This window comes from Ranitomeya variabilis, chromosome 6 (genome assembly GCF_051348905.1).
Source record: "Ranitomeya variabilis isolate aRanVar5 chromosome 6, aRanVar5.hap1, whole genome shotgun sequence".
Classification (NCBI taxonomy): domain Eukaryota; kingdom Metazoa; phylum Chordata; class Amphibia; order Anura; family Dendrobatidae; genus Ranitomeya; species Ranitomeya variabilis.
This window is the reverse complement of record NC_135237.1, coordinates 116,185,975-116,203,798: the sequence shown is the minus strand read 5'-3', so window position 1 is coordinate 116,203,798 and position 17,824 is coordinate 116,185,975. Positions and strand designations below refer to the sequence as shown.

At 42.9% G+C, this 17,824-nt stretch overlaps 1 protein-coding gene across 2 annotated transcripts in view; it reads right to left on the bottom strand.

The window, feature by feature from the left end:
- Window positions 1–4,947: 4,947 nt before the first annotated feature.
- LRRC3B (leucine rich repeat containing 3B) overlaps window positions 4,948–17,824 on the bottom strand; it is a 340,497-nt gene continuing 327,620 nt past the window's right edge. For both annotated transcript variants that reach the window (XM_077268934.1, XM_077268935.1), the window contains exon 2: window positions 4,948–9,281. In XM_077268934.1, the coding sequence (XP_077125049.1) occupies window positions 8,358–9,137 (780 nt within the window). In that variant the 5' untranslated portion in view covers window positions 9,138–9,281 and the 3' untranslated portion in view covers window positions 4,948–8,357. The remainder of the gene's footprint in view (window positions 9,282–17,824) is intronic.

The window sequence follows — 17,824 nt, the reverse complement described above, 5'->3', positions numbered from 1 at the left end:
CAAAACATCTGCAAAGGTTTCCTAAGCATTTAAAAAGGTCCCATAGTCCCATGTTTCAGTAGGCTCCACAATCATGGGGAAGACTGCTGACTGCCCAGAAGGCAGTCATTGTCACACTCTACAAAAGGCCATTGCTAAGTCACAAAAGGTCATTGCTAAAGAAGCTGGCTGTTTACAGAGTGCTGTATCCAAGCATATTAATGGAAAGTTGTGTGGAAGGAAAATGTGTGGTAGAAAAAGGTGCATAAGCAATTCGGATAACCGCAACCTTGAAAGGATTGTTACGAAAAGGCCAATCAAAAATTTGGGGGGAAATTCACAAGGAGTGGACTGCTCCTGGAGTCATTGCTACAAGAGCCACCGCATAGAGATGTATCCAGGACATGGGCTACAAGTGTCGCATTCCTTGTGTCAAGCGACTCATGACCAATAGACATCGCCAGAAGCATCTTACCTGGGTCAAGGAGGAAAAGAACTGGACTGTTGCTCAGTGTTCCAAGGTGTTGTTTTCAGATGAAAGTACATTTTGCATTTCATTGGAAATCAAGGTCCCTAAGTCTTGAGGAAGAGTGGAGAGACACACAATCCAAGCTGTTTGAGGGCTAGTGTGAAGTTTCCACAATCAGTGATGGTTTAGGGAGCCATGTCATCTGCTGGTGTAGGTCCACTGTGCTTTATCAAGATCAAAGTTAGTGCAGCCAACAACAGGAAATTTTAGAGCGCTTCATGTTTTTTTCTGCCTACAAGCTTTTTGGAGATGGAAATTTCATTCTCCAGCAGGACTTGGCACTAGGGTTGAGCGACTTTTCATTTTTTGAGATCGAGTCGGGTTTCACGAAACCCGACTTTCTCAAAAGTCAGGTCGAGTGAAATTGGCCGATCTTATTGAAAAGTCGGGGTCGGGGATCGGCCAAAACATGAAACCCAATGCAATTCAATGGGGAAGCATACTTTTTTAATATTTGCTTCAGCGCAATAATGTTGAAAAGCCGGTAATTCAATTGCCGGCTTTTCATTTCTCCTGCCTAAACCCGACATGATATGAGACATGGTTTACATACAGTAAACCATGTCATATCCACCTTTTTTTTTCATATTCCACACTACTAATGTTAGTAGTGTGTATGTGCAAAATTTCAGCGCTGTAGCTATTAAATTTAAGGGTTAAATCGTGGAAAAAATTGGCATGGGCTCCCGCGCAATTTTCTCCGCCAGAGTGGTAAAGCCAGTGACTGAGGGCAGATATTAATAGCCTAGAGACGGTCCATGGTTATTGGCCCCCCCTGGCTACAAACATCTGCCCCCAGCCACCCCAGAAAAGGCACATCTGGAAGATGCGCCAATTCTGGCACTTGGCCACTCTCTTCCCACTCCCATGTAGCGGTGGGATATGGGGTAATGAAGGGTTAATGCCACCTTGCTATTGTAAGGTGACATTAAGCCAGATTAATAATGGAGAGGTGTCATTTCTGACACCTATCCATTATTAATCCAATTGTATGAAAGGGTTAAAAAACACACACACATGATTAAAAGTATTTTAATGAAATAAACAAATAAACACACAGGTTGTTTTAATATTTTATTGCTCTCTCAATCCACCTGAAGACCCTCGCTTGGAAAAATAATAAACCAACAATATACATACCCTCTGATGAACTGTCACGTCCCACAAGGTAAATCCATCTGAAGGCGTTAAAATAGTTTACAGGCAGGAGCTCTGCTATAATGCAGCTGTGCTCGTGCCTGTAAACCCCAGCGAATGAAGGAAATGTAGGTCAATGACCTATAGTTACCTTCAGTCGCGGTGATGCGCCCCCTGGTGGATGTCCTCATATGACCTGGAGCATGGGAAAAACTTCCCAGGCTGCAGTTCATGAGGACATCCAGCCGATCTGTTTCGCTCAACCCTACTTGGCACCTGTTCACACTGCCAAAAGTACCAATACCTGGTTTCAAAAACAACAGTATCACTGTGCCTGATTGGCTAGCAAACTCACCTGACCTTAACTCCATGGAGAATCTATAGGGTAATGTCAAGAGGAAGAACAGACCCAACAATGCAGATGAGCTGAAGGCTACTATTAAAGCAACCTGGGTTTCCATAACACCTCAGCAGTGCCACAGGCTGATCGCCTCCATGCCATGCCGCATTGTTGCAGTAATTGGTACAAAAGTATCCCCGACCAAGTATTGAGTGCATTTACTGATCATTCATTTCAGTAGGCCACCATTTTGTATTTTGAAATCATTTTTCAAGCTGGTGTTATAAAGTATTTGAATTTACTGAGATAATGACCTTGGGGTTTTCATCGGCTGTAAGCCATAATCATCAACATTAACAGAAATAAACACTTGAAATAGATCACTCTGTTTGTAATGACTCTATATAATATATGAGTTTCACTTTTTGTATTGAAGAGCTAAAATAAATTAACTTTTTGATTATATTTTAATTTTGTGAGAAGAACCTGTACCGCCATCAATTGAAGGCAGAAAAGTCTCATATATGCAATATGTACATGTAGCCAGCAGAACATGGCGAAAGACCAATATACCTTATGAGTATAATCAATACTGGCCCCAAACTCTAAGTGCTGCATCCCAAAATGCATCTAGATTTTCCTGCACATGTTGGGACATTGTACTCATAAGGTTTATTGGCCTTTCCTTATGTTTTTCTGTTAAGTAAACGTGCCATACATGCATAAGGTGTGTATGTCAGTGTATTAGAGTTGAGCAAAAATATTTTTTCACGATCCTCGTCCATCAGCAATGTTGTTTGTCTGATTAGAGCTTTGTGTACCTCCTTTGACATCTCTGGTCCTTCTTCTGATAGTAGGCTTGGCACAATGTCATGCATGCAATCGGAAAACAGATGTGGTGTTCAGGATGCCGGAGGTAATACTTTGTTTGCAGGGATCTCTTCCAGTACCCTTGAACAACCACCGTGGCTCCTGGAATTCTTTTGCTCAACTCCACTGTATATGACTTTGCACTTTAATACTAATGTGTTATTACGGTATACAGTGACTATATCAGAGATGGACACAGATAGAAGAGGGTCCCTGTGCAAGAACAGTATATGGGCCCGTTGCAGTCCAATAACAATGAACAATTCCACTTTTTTAGGTGTAAATGGCCCCCTTACCTCTTGGACCCCTGTGGAGCTGCACAGGTTGCAACAATAGTGTGTCCACCCCTGGACTATAAACCATTTAAACTATTTCTCACACTTCGGTTTACTGCTTTATTGGGATGCAGCTTCCGTTTTAATTATTATTTTTAAATATTAGTATACAAATACTATTGTATATTTTCTTTTTTTTTAAATGCTATTGTGTTATTGTGTATAGGTGAATAGATGTGTCTTTAGATACATAACCCAGGGTCATAATCTATTATTGGGTAGATAGGTAAATAATACTGCATAGGGTGCAAAATCAATGGTTCTGTTTTTTGGAATATGGAATAGATGTACGCAGGTCAGTACTTTATTTGTGCAATGTAACCTAAGTATGTCCAGTCACACATTTATGAATAAAATTAATTGTGGTTTATTGCTTAAGCTGCATTGACACTGAACAATTATGAATAAGCATTCTTAAAATCACTAGCTCACAATAATCTATTAGTGTAAACAGGCTGTCGATCAGCCAATGAACAAGCAAACATTCATCAGGTGAAATGATCTTTTGTGTAGCACAAAGGATCATTTTTTTCATCAGTGTATCATCCTGTGTAATTAAGAGTCGGACTGCCCAGAACGATGGCAGCCTTTGCACACTAAGCAATCTAATTAGTTCACTCAGTGCGCCTTGTTTGCTTCAGTCTGCCTGTGCAAACGGACTATTAAATGTAAAGGTTTACCAATCTGAATTGTTTGTTGCTGCCAGTTGGTCCGTGTAAAGGCCCCGTCTCACATAGCGAGATCGCTAGCGAGATCGCTGCTGAGTCACAAGTTTTGTGACGCAACAGCGACCTCAGTAGCGATCTCGCTATGTGTGACACGTACCAGCAACCCGGCCCCTGCTGCGAGATCGCTGGTCGTGTCGGAATGGCCTGGGCCGTTTTTTGGTCGTTGAGGTCCCGCTGACAGCGCTGAATCGGTGTGTGTGACACCGATCCAGCGATGTCTTCACTGGTAACCAGGGTAAACATCGGGTTACTAAGCGCAGGGCCGCGCTTAGTAACCCGATGTTTACCCTGGTTACCAGCGTAAATGTAAAAAATAACAAACAGTACATACTCGCCTTCTGATGTCCGTCAGGTCCCTTGCCGTCTGCTTCCTGCTCTGAGTGCCGTACAGTGAGAGCAGAGCGCAGCGGTGACGTCACTGCTGCGCTCTGCTCTCACTGTACGGCACTCAGAGCAGGAAGCAGACGGCAAGGGACCTGACGGACATCAGAAGGCGAGTATGTACTGTTTGTTATATTTTACATTTACGCTGGTAACCAGGGTAAACATCGGGTTACTAAGCGCGGCCCTGCGCTTAGTAACCCGATGTTTACCCTGGTTACCCGGGTGCTGCAGGGGGACTTCGGCATCGTTGAAGACAGTTTCAACGATGCCGAAGTCGTTCCCCTGATCGTTGGTCGCTGGAGAGAGCTGTCTGTGTGACAGCTCCCCAGCGACCACACAACGACTTACCAACGATCACGGCCAGGTCATATCGCTGGTCGTGATCGTTGGTAAATCGCTATGTGAGACGGGGCCTTAAGCAAACTCTTATCCCATTCTGTGGTGCACTTCTTCTGGTAAACTCCATGATTTTAAATAGTGTGTGTTAAATATTTCATATATTTTCAATACAATCTATAGTTTTTTTAATACATATTTTTTTTATCATAGGGAATAGACCATAAATTAAAACATAATAGAATAAAAAAACATTGACTTATAGAAAAACATGAAAAAATCATACGAGAAACCATATTTTGTGTTAATATTTTTATTAATAAAAAGGCAATAAACTTGCATTACTATAATTGATTTTGTTACACATAGCATGTAAGGGCTCACTATAAATTGTTCCCCATGGTTGTTTATTTCCTGCAGGGGAAAGCATTGATAATAGTCCACTTTTTTGTGAACACTATGTGTTCTGCGGCTTAAGACACTGGTGACTTCCATTAAATGGACCGTATGGTAAAAACAGTGTACTAGGGCTGTACAGACTTACAGTTCTAAAAAATAATCCATATCTGCATGCCAATGTCATCTTATTTGTAGTATATTTATGCCAATGTGTATATACAGCCCACTGTACATTCATTGTTAATGCCCACAAATATGATCACAACATGTTACTGCCTAGTACCTCTGTAACTGCAGCCATGGTTCTGCACCAAACTAGTACATTGCCATATTTATAGACATTGATCAGCCATAACATTAAAACCATCGCCAAGTTATGTGACTGTCACTGATTAGTATTTTATAATGGCACCCCTAAGGGTGATATATTAGCAACAAGTGAACACTTAGTATATAAAGTTGTTTTTTGGAAACAGGGAAAAGTGGCAACTGTGCAGATCTAAGTGACCATAACAAGGGCCTTGTAGTCTCTTTCCAATATAATGTGATTGACACCTACCAAAATTACTTCAAAAAAGGGCAACCAGAAAAAGATGTCAGAACAAACAGTACATCAAGGCTTGCTCTGTTTTGGACTATGTAACCTCAGAGCAGACAAAGTGCCAAGACTGACCACTGTCGAGTGATGACAGAAATTATAATGAGCAGCCTGGAGTGCCCAGGCTGACTCCTGTCCACTGATGGAAAAGTCAACAATGTGTAGTCAAAGTGCTCATATGAAACCCTGCCCAGGGGTGAAAGAGCCTACAATGAGCAAATTGCCCATACTGACCCCAGTTCATCAATTAAAGATTCAATAACACTACTGAAATAGACTAAAATGAGCAGTAAAAGTACCCATAATGACCCCTGAGCAGCGACAAAGAAGAATACAATGAGCAGTCATAGAGCCCATGCTGACCTCTATCCACCAATGAAGGAGCCTTTAATGCACAGTCGGAGAACCCATGCTGACACCTGTCCACCAATGAAGCAACCTACAATGAACAGTCAAAGAACCCATGGTGACCTCTATCCAGCAATGAAGGAGCTTATAATGAGCAGTAAGAGTGCCCATGCTGACCCCTATCAATTGATGAACAAGCCTACAATGAAGTCATAGTGCCCATACTGACACCTGCCCACCAATGAAGCAGGCTACAATGAACAGTCAGAGTACCCAAGCCCACCCCTGTACAGCAAGAAAGGACCCGTCAACCAAAGAAGGAGCCTACAATGAACAGTCAAAGAACCCATGGTGACCTCTATCCACCAATGAAGGTGCTTATAACGAGCAGTAAGAGTGCCGATGCTGACCCCTATCCATTGATGAATGATTCTACAATGAAGTCAAAGTGCCCATACTGACACCTGTCTACCAAAGAAGGAGCCTACAATGAACGGTCAGAAAACCCATGCTGACCCATGTCAACCAATGGAGAATCATACAATGAGCAGTAAGAGTTTGCATGCTGACCCCATCATCAATGAACGAGCCTATAATGAATAGAGTGCCCTTGCTGACTCCTATCCATCAATGAAGGAACATACAATAAACAGAGAACCCATGCCTACACCTGTTCATCAAAGAAGTAGCTTATAATGAGCAGTAAGAGTACCCATGCTGACCACTATCCATAGATGACCGAGCTTACAATGATCAGAGGGCCTTGCTGACCCTTATCCATCGATGAAGGATCATACAAAGAACAATCAGCGTGTCCATGCCGACCCCTGTCCAGCGATGAAAAAGCTTACAATGAACAGTCAGAGTACCCATGCTGATACTTGTCCACCAATGAAACAGTCTATGATCAACAGATTGCAAATGCCCTCCCTTGTACACCAATTAAGAAGCCTACATTGAACAGTCAGAGTGCCCTTGCTGACCCCTATCCACTGTTGAAGGAGCTTGTAATGAGCAGTCAGTGTGCCCATAATTAACCCCTTTCTGGCAATGAAGGAGCCTACAATATACAGTCAGGGAATCCAAGCTGATCCATGTCAACCAATGAAAAAGCCTACAGTGAGCACATGAACATCGAGATTGGACCAAGATAAAAGAAATGTAAATGACCTAGTCTGATAAATCCTATTTTCTTTCACATTATTTGGACAGATTATATGTGTTATCACTTATCTGGAGAAAATGGTATAAGAATGCAATATAGAAGAGGTCAAGTTACGGTAGACTAGACAGGGTGATGCTATGTTTATGTCTGTGCTTATGGCATTAATTTGATTGTTATTTTGACGTGTAACACCTATCTAAACATTGTGCAGATCAAGTGCCCATCTTCATGAAAATATATTTGCTAAAGGCAGTAGCCTCTTCCAGCAGGAACATGCACCATTCCATGTTTTAAAAATTGTTTAGGGGTGGCTTGAGGAACATAACAAAGGGTTAAAAGTAATGAGTTGGCTTACAAATGTAAAGGGATTTGTTGGAAAAATCTAATCCAACACTCAGCTTGGAGGATTTGTAGGATCTGCTGACAATATTTTGGTTTTTGATATCAAAGGACAGAGTCAAAGTTCTAATTTAGTTTATGCCTCGATCATGGCTTCACAATATTAGGCAGATGGTGCAAATGTTATGGCTAATCAGTGTAGTGTTATATACACAGTATATAGGAAGGGAGGAGAATAAGGGGAAAATAGAAAACATTATTGATACAGTATTTACTTCTTACTGCAGTGCTTCAGCCAATTAAATTTTATATTTAACCAATACCAGTTTTGCATAATGGTTACTAGCCTATAAAAATAAATCAGTTAACCCAGTCATTTTTCATACTCGAAAGAACAATCAATTAAGTTAACTATGTATTACACAGTTTAAAGTTAAGCCTTTATTTTCTCAGAAATTAAAAAAATAAATATTTCAATATTAAATAGTGAAATGCATTCTAAGTAATGATAACATACTACGTAGTTAATTAAGTGGGTTGGAATACCATCAAAGACAATTGCGTACCATTCAGACAAAGGTTATCTTGTATTGTTGTATTATTTTTTGTTTAGTTTTTTAATCAGTGGCAAAAAAATTAGCTACTGTAAATATTCTCAAAAAGGCAAAAAGGTTTACAACAAACATTAGAACTAAATGTATTTTTGTTCTAATGAAATCTGATCTAATACCAAAATCTTATCTCAGTCTTTGATGATGTTAGACCAGGAGTAGGCAGCTTGTGGCTTTCCAGCTCTTGTCGAACAAAATTACTTGGCACATTCTGTTGTTTTCTGACTCAACCACAAATTGCCTAAGCCTGCATCAAATACTATACCACAGTGCTAATGTCATCAGCTTCATCAGGTTTTTTTTGCCTGCTTGGCAGGGATTTCAAGTATTCAAGATGCCGTCTTGCATCCTCTTGGTTTTGCCGTACATAGTATACCACATATGATATCACCATGGTGAACCAGCCAAACATAGTGACCAACATGGCATAATCTGTTGTCCTTTTGGGAAGATTGCAAAGATCAGCATCATTAGCATTAGTTAGGAATGCCCGTCCTGCATGTTCATCCAGCACGGCTGTCTTGCAGATAACATTACTTGCAGTCTCATGATTAGATGCCATGCTACGCAGAACTTGCTGAAGAGTACAGTCACAATGCCAGGGGTTGTTAGCAATCCGGGCCCTGGCCTTCAAGTTATTGAAAGCATTTTCATGGACACTTACAATCTGGTTATCCGACAGATCAAGAGTCTGTAGGGTCTCTGCTACACCTTTGAAAGAATGTTCATCTATAAACTCAATGGCATTTTTGGATAAGTTGAGAACTTTTAGTTGATGGAGATCTCTAAAAATCTCGTTAGGGATAGAGGTTATCTGATTGGAGTCTAGGTAGAGTAAAACAGTTTCAGGGGGAATGTCTCTAGGTATTTCCTTGAGATTTGCGTTACTGCAGCTGACATTCAAGCCTCCGGAATGAGAGCACAGACAGCCTTTGGGACACATACTGGCAGAATGAAAGCACAGTATCATCAGAACAAAGCTTTGTAGGAGCAGACACATGGATAGAGAACGTGTTAGCCACAGGTCTACCAAATTCATGCTTAGATGTCAGCATAATAACATGACTACTCCTCATTTACCCAAATGAAGTAATAAAGGATGCACCAAAGCATAGATGTAGCTTCATGGTTTTAAAGTTATTTGAATGGAGGACTGGAGTACTCATCAGCTCAGGAAAGGCACCTAAAAGAAAGAAACAGCAAAGTTTTATTACAAGTCCAATATCTTCACTCTCTTCATATAAATCATATTATAAAAACATTTACAGTCAGGATAAATGATACCATGAAAGGATGTGATTACTCACAATCTCTTTATCATTTGTTACATTTCCTCTTTATTTTTTTCCCCATAATTGAACTATCGTCATTTATTATGCCAATAACTGTCAGCCGCTAAGTTCTAGCATTAATCTTGTGTTGCATGGACATCTTCTGTAACAGGTAACCCTGGCAGCCAATGTTATCTACTCTGTCAATTCTGACCACAGGCAATCAGCTTAAGGCTCATTAGAACTTGGCAGGTAAAGAACATTATGATATAATGAGTTTTTGCGTGAGGAAAAAAGAGTAGAATTTTAGTTTACACCATAGTTGATCAACCAACTTAAAAGTTTAGCAAAAAACTGGCAAATATGTTAATTAATTTTCAACGCATATTGAGACAGCAGGTTGTAACATGTTATTCAACATAATAATAATATAATGAAATCAACTGACTCATTATCAGATTTTTTTGTCATTCATACATACAGTACTGTACATTCAGCTATTAAAGGGAACCTATCACCCCGTTTTTTAAAAATTAGATAAAAATAGTGTGAAATAGGGGCAGAGCTGGGCTTTACATTAGTGCCTTTTTGGTGCCTTTACACCCCCGTTAGGCTGCCGAAATACCTTTGTGAAGTGGCTGTTTTGTCCTGTCACTCAAGTTGGTCAGGTCGGATGGGCGTGGTCACAGCGCTGTTTCTCCCCCAGATCAGGCTCATCATTACGTTGGTGGCGTAGTGGTGTGCGCATGTCCAAAGAGAAGATCCACTGCCCAGGAGATTCAAAACAGCGCGGTCTACGCTATTCGCCGTTTACCGGTGGGCGCGGCCATCTTTCCTGTGGCTGCGCGTGCGCAGATGGAGCGCTCTGCTGCCCGGGGCTTCAGGAAAATGGCCGCCGCGATCTCCATCTGCGCACGCGCGGAATCCCGCGGCCATTTTCCTGAAGCCCCGGGCAGCAGAGCGCTCCATCTGCGCACGCGCGGCCACAGGAAAGATGGCCGCGCCCACCGGTAAACGGCGAATAGCGTAGACCGCGCTGTTTTGAATCTCCTGGGCAGTGGATCTTCTCTTTGGACATGCGCACACCACTACGCCACCAACGTAATGATGAGCCTGATCTGGGGGAGAAACAGCGCTGTGACCACGCCCATCCGACCTGACCAACTTGAGTGACAGGACAAAACGGCCACTTCACAAAGGTATTTCGGCAGCCTAACGGGGGTGGAAAGGCACCAAAAAGGCACTAATGTAAAGCCCAGCTCTGCCCCTATTTCACACTATTTTTATCTAATCTTTAAAAAACGGGGTGATAGGTTCCCTTTAAGGTGCCCAGCTCACAATCATTTATTACTTATTAACAAGACAAATAAAAAATGCAAGATTGTGGTGGTTCAACTAATACCATAAATTGCTAAAAGGAACATTATTATAAATTCAAACAGGGTTTTCATATAAAAACAGAATTATAGCCCTTCATAAACTTTTTAGCTCAAAAATAAACAGCCTTTCTTCAGCAGAAATGAATAAAAAACAGTCCTTTCTTCAGCACAAATAAATAGTAAAACAGCTCTCTCTCTGGTTACGGCAAAGTAAATCTTATGGTCTCACCAACTTGGTGTTACAACAACCTCACAGTCTGCATTACCGGCTTTTCACAGCTCTGCCTTGCTCCAACCTCAGCACACTGCTACTTCCTGAGCTAACCTGGTACATTTTATTAGCCCAGTAAGACCCAGATCAGGGAATTGGAGCAACGTTTCCCACCCAAGCTCTTTTGGTCACTTCTAAATCCCTAAATCACAAACCCAAAATACAATCAAAAAATAAAAACCATGTCCACATCTCAGTAACACATACCTGCCTTCCCGGACCTTACACTGCACCTTCCTAAAGATCTTAAATACAATAGATGATCAAATCTGTCAAGATTTTAATTTGCCAAATCACATGGATTGTACAGGAAAATTTAATTTGCATAGAAGGTATTCTCTGCCATTTGAATGTTCTTTTTTATGCTTTGGGGCTCTCCAAGCCCGAAGCAAAATAAACATAGGATATAAAAAAATTTTAATAATACTTCACTGCCTCTTCTTTTAATCTTCCCTAGTGAATCTGCTTTAATCTGGGCCAAGACTACTTGCTAGGCCGGGGCTCTGATATAACCAACTTAGTCAGCATCACTTGGGATGCACATTGGCTACTATATGCACTGCAATGGCACAGTGCACAGTGATGTCAGATGCTTGGTTGCACCCGAAGCCCTGAAACGAGACAAAGAAAATGTGCTAGACAAGGGAAGGCAAAAAAGAATGGGTATTATAATTATTTTTCTTAACTATTTGCGGCCATCTAAGGTTCAGCAAAATGGCAACCACAGCTTGGCTCTATATTGCTTAGTATGCAAAATCTGTATTCTGGAATCTATAAGTTTTTATAAATCTTGTGGAGAATTCTATTCCATGCCCATAAATTCAATACCTTTAGGAATATACATTATTCACATTTTTTTGTTTAAAAAGGTAATCCATTTTTGTAACACTGACAGAAACCTGTCCTAAAATGTTAATAGGACAAGTGGCAGTGAGTCAGTGTAGTAGAAGCTACACTGCAATGACCATATACTGCCAATGACCGTGGTCACAGATGACACAACTATGACGGGGCCCATGTGGCTGAGGTTCCCACGACGCCAGCAGAAACTTTGCTGTGCAGTATACAGTATGGAGGATATGGGCTGTGTATTATACTAATATGGAGGTGCATTACACTACAGTATATGGCAGACAATGTGCTGTGCAGTATATTATAAGGAGGACTATGGGATGTTGTATACTATATGAAGGATTATGGGGCTGCATTGTACTATAGAGAGGACTATGGTCTGTGCGTTATACTATGTGGAGGACTATGGGGAGCGCATTATACTTTATGGATGACTATTAGTAGTGCATTATACTTTATGGATGACTATGGGCTTTGCATTATACATTATGAAGAACTATGGGCTGTGCATTATACTTTATGGAGGTATCAGTGTCCGCCCCTGCCCAGGGATCAATTGTACTCGCATCTTTCAGAAGTGAGTCCAATTGAGGCTCTGACTGCTGGGTCAGAGCGACGTGAGCAGCGTGATCAGATAATGTGATCACGCTGCTGATGTTGCTCACTTGCGCTGCAGAGGCGAACACCGGTGATAAGTGCTCCAGTGGAGCAAAAGACACCGAAGATTAAGTGCACAGGGAGAATTGGAGTGGGGATGGGGAGATTTATTATGTGTGTGGAGAATTTGAGTGGGGATGGGGAGATTTATTGTGTGGGGATGGGGAGATTTATTATGTGTGTGGAGAATTTAAGTGGGGATGGGAGGATTTATTATGTGGGAATGGGGAGATTTATTATGTGTGTGGAGAATTTGAGTGGGGATAGGGTTATTATTGTGTGCAGGGAGATTTGTAGTGGGGATGGGGGGATTTAATGTGTGGGGGAGATTTGAGGACACAAAATGAAGAGCAAAGGGGGAGGTGGGGAAACAGTACAGGGGAATGGGGGGCATGTATGAGGAAACAATATGGGGGAATGGAGGGCATGTATCAGGAAACAGTACAGGGGAATGGGAGCATGTACAAGAAAACAGTATGGGAGAATGGGGGGATGTATGAGCAAACAGTACTGGGGAATGGGAGGCATATATGAGGAAACAGTATTGGGGAATGGTGGACAAGTATGAGGAAACAGGAGATGGGAATGGGGGGCATGTACGAGAAAACAGTATGGAGGAATGGGGGCATGTATGAGGAAACAGTATGGGGGAATGGGGGCATGTATGAGGAAACAGTACTGGGGAATGGGGGCATGTCTGAGGAAACAGTATGGGGGATGGTTGCAGACAGTATGGGGAGAGAATGGGGGAATGTATGTGGACACAGTATGAGTAGTGATGTGAAAAATGTATGTGGACAGAGTACGTTGAGTGAGGGTGATGGGATGTGTGCAGACACAGTATGGAGAGTCAGGTGAGCAGGCAGTATAGAAAGTGAAGGGGTAAATATATGAGGAGACAGTATGGTGAACAGGAGGGATGTGAGAGGAGACAGTATGAGGAAGGAGGGGAATAGTGTGAGGAGACAGTATGGGGGGAGAAAAGTGAGTGGGCACAGAATAGAAACTGAGTAGTGGGGCGTAGCATGGTGGGACATGTAAGGGCACAGCCAGGAGGGGACAGTATACCAAGGAGGGGGAGTGTGAAGAGAGAGTACAGTATAAATACTGGGCCCTATAGGGGGACACAGAGTGAGAGGACAGTGTGAAGAGGGGGCCGGTATGGAAAGGAGAGGTCAGTGTGAAGAGCATGTACCATAAGAGGGACAGTGTGGGGGGTCATATTTTGTGCAGACAATATAGTGAGGGGCATTTTTTTATTTAGGAGCATTATAATGACACTTGTATCTTTAAGGGCATCATTTGGAGATTTTTTGCAAAAGAATGGAGAAGATGGAAGTCTGCAGAGATGAGCTGTGGATGAGACAACTCATCATGGGGTCTGGACAAGATGAAGATGTGTGGCCTCACTCAATAAAAATGAACTGAGCGAGGCCAGGTGTCATGTTCCCAATGGCAGGGAATTAAACACATAACACGGGCAAAAACAGGACGAGCTCTAGGGTGATGGAACCTGAGCTGACCGCGATCCTGAACCTCAACACTCAACTAACAGCAGCCAGGGAACGTTCCTGGGGGGACTCTAGACGTCTCGCGCCAGCCGGAGATCTAGCTACCCCTATCAGAAGAATCACAGACCTATCTTGCCTCCAGAGAAATATTCCCACAGAAATAGCAGCCCCCCACATATAATGACGGTGAAATGAGAGGAAGGCACAAACGTAGTTATGAAAACAGATTCAGCAAAATGAGGCCCGCTAAAGCTAGATAGCAGAGGATACAAAAGGAGAACTGCGCGGTCAGCTTAAAACCCTTCAAAATACCATCCTGAAATTACTTGAACTCATGTGCCAACTCATGGTACATGAGTGGTAATTTCAGCCCACTAGAGCAACCAGCAGCAGAGAATTACATATCTGCAAGCTGGACTAAAAACATGAAAGCAAACATGAAACAGGGAAATCCAGACTTAGCTTGTCTTGAAGGCCTAGGAGCAGGTAGCAAAGGTAACAGAGACACACTGATACATTGATAGCCGGCAAGGGAATGACAGGAAAGCCAGGTTAAATAGGAAACACCCAGCCTCTGATGGACAGGTGGAAACCAGAGACCGCAACCCACCAAAGTCACCCAGTACCAGTTGTAACCACCAGAGGGAGCCCAAAAACAGAATCCACAACAGTACCCCCCCCCTTGAGGAGGGGTCACCGAACCCTCACGAGAACCCCCAGGGCGATCAGGATAAGCTCTATGGAAGGCGCGGACCAAATCAGTCGCATGAACATCAGAGGCGACCACCCAGGAATTATCCTCCTGACCATAACCCTTCCACTTAACCAAATACTGGAGTTTACGTCTGGAAACACGAGAATCCAAGATCTTCTCAACAACATACTCCAATTCTCCCTCCACCAGCACCGGAGCAGGAGGCTCAACCGAAGGAACAACGGGCACCTCATACCTCCGCAATAACGACCGATGGAACACATTATGAATAGCAAACGATGCTGGGAGATCCAAACGAAAAGATACAGGGTTAAGAATCTCCAAGATCTTATAAGGACCGATGAACCGAGGCTTGAACTTAGGAGAAGAGACCTTCATAGGGACAAAACGAGAAGACAACCACACCAAGTCCCCAACAAGAAGTCGGGGACCCACGCGGCGACGGCGATTAGCAAACTGCTGAGTCTTCTCCTGAGACAATTTCAAATTGTCCACCACCTGATTCCAAATCTGATGTAGCCTGTCCACCACCACGTCCACTCCAGGACAATCCGAAGGCTCCACCTGACCAGAGGAAAAACGAGGATGAAACCCCGAATTACAAAAGAAAGGAGAAACCAAAGTAGCAGAACTAGCCCGATTATTAAGGGCAAATTCGGCCAGTGGCAAAAAGGCAACCCAGTCATCTTGATCAGCAGAAACAAAACACCTTAAATAAGTTTCCAAGGTCTGATTAGTTCGCTCCATCTGGCCATTCATCTGAGGATGGAATGCAGACGAGAAAGACAAATCAATGCCCATCTTAGCACAAAACGTCCGCCAAAATCTAGACACAAACTGGGATCCCCTGTCAGAAACGATATTCTCCGGAATCCCATGCAAACGAACCACGTTCTGAAAAAATAAAGGGACCAACTCAGAGGAGGAAGGCAACTTAGGCAAGGGTACCAAATGAACCATCTTAGAAAAGCGGTCACACACAACCCAGATAACGGACATTTTCTGTGAGACAGGGAGATCTGAAATAAAATCCATGGAAATGTGCGTCCAAGGCCTCTTCGGGATAGGCAAGGATAACAACAACCCACTGGCCCGAGAACAGCAAGGCTTAGCCTGAGCACACACTTCACAAGACTGCACAAAGGTGCGCACATCCCTTGACAAGGAAGGCCACCAAAAAGACCTGGCCACCAAGTCTCTAGTACCAAATATTCCAGGATGACCAGCCAACACAGAAGAATGGACCTCGGAGATGACTCTACTGGTCCAATCATCCGGAACAAACAGTCTTTCTGGTGGACAACGATCAGGTTTATCCGCCTGAAACTCCTGCAATGCACGTCGCAAGTCTGGGGAGACGGCGGACAATATTACCCCATCCCTAAGGATACCAGTAGGCCCAGAGTCTCCAGGAGAGTCAGGCACAAAACTCCTGGAAAGAGCATCTTCCTTCACATTCTTTGAACCTGGCAGGTATGAAACCACAAAATTGAAACGAGAAAAAAACAACGACCAACGAGCCTGTCTAGGATTCAGACGCCTGGCAGACTCAAGGTAAATCAGATTTTTGTGATCAGTCAAGACCACCACACGATGTCTAGCACCCTCAAGCCAATGACGCCACTCCTCAAATGCCCACTCCATGGCCAAAAGCTCCCGATTACCCACATCATAATTGCGCTCGGCGGGCGAGAATTTTCTAGAAATGAACGCACATGGCTTCATCACCGAGCCATCGGAACTTCTCTGTGACAAAACCGCCCCCGCTCCAATCTCGGAAGCATCAACCTCAACCTGAAAAGGAAGTGAAACATCTGGTTGACATAACACAGGAGCAGAAGAAAACCGGCGCTTAAGTTCCTGAAAGGCCTCCACAGCCGTAGGAGACCAATTAGCAACATCAGCACCCTTTTTAGTCAAATCAGTCAAAGGTTTAACAACACTGGAAAAATTAGTAATGAACCGACGATAAAAATTAGCAAAACCCAAGAACTTCTGAAGACTCTTAACAGATGTAGGTTGTGTCCAGTCACAAATCGCCTGAACCTTGACGGGATCCATCTCAATAGTAGAAGGAGAAAAAATGTACCCCAAAAAAGAAATCTTCTGGACTCCGAAGAGACATTTTGAGCCCTTCACAAAAAGAGAATTGGCCCGCAGGACTTGAAACACCTTCCTGACCTGTAGAACATGAGACTCCCAGTCATCAGAAAACACCAAAATATCATCCAAATACACAATCATAAACTTATCCAGATATTCACGGAAAATATTGTGCATAAAGGACTGAAAGACTGAAGGAGCATTAGAAAGTCCAAAAGGCATTACCAAATACTCAAAATGGCCCTCAGGCGTATTAAATGCGGTTTTCCACTCATCACCCTGCTTTATCCGCACAAGATTATACGCACCGCGAAGATCTATCTTAGTGAACCACCTAGCCCCCTTAATGCGAGCAAACAAATCAGTCAATAATGGCAATGGATACTGATATTTGACTGTAATCTTATTCAGAAGGCGATAATCTATACAAGGCCTCAGGGAACCATCTTTTTTTGCCACGAAAAAAAAACCTGCTCCCAGAGGGGACGAAGATGGACGAATATGTCCCTTTTCCAAGGACTCCTTAATATAATTCCGCATAGCAGTATGCTCTGGCACTGACAGATTAAATAAACGACCCTTAGGGAACTTACTGCCAGGAATTAATTCTATAGCACAGTCACAATCCCTATGAGGAGGGAGCGAATTGAGCTTAGGCTCCTCAAAAACATCCCGATAGTCAGACAAAAACGCAGGGACCTCAGAAGGAGTAGATGAAGCGATTGAAATCAGAGGTGCATCATCATGAACCCCCTGACATCCCCAGCTTAACACAGACATTGTTTTCCAATCCAGGACTGGATTATGAGTTTGTAACCATGGCAGACCAAGCACTAGTACATCATTTAAATTATACAGTACAAGGAAGCGAATCACCTCCTGATGAACGGGAGTCATGCGCATGGTCAATTGTGTCCAGTACTGCGGTTTATTCATAGCCAATGGTGTAGAGTCAATTCCCTTCAAA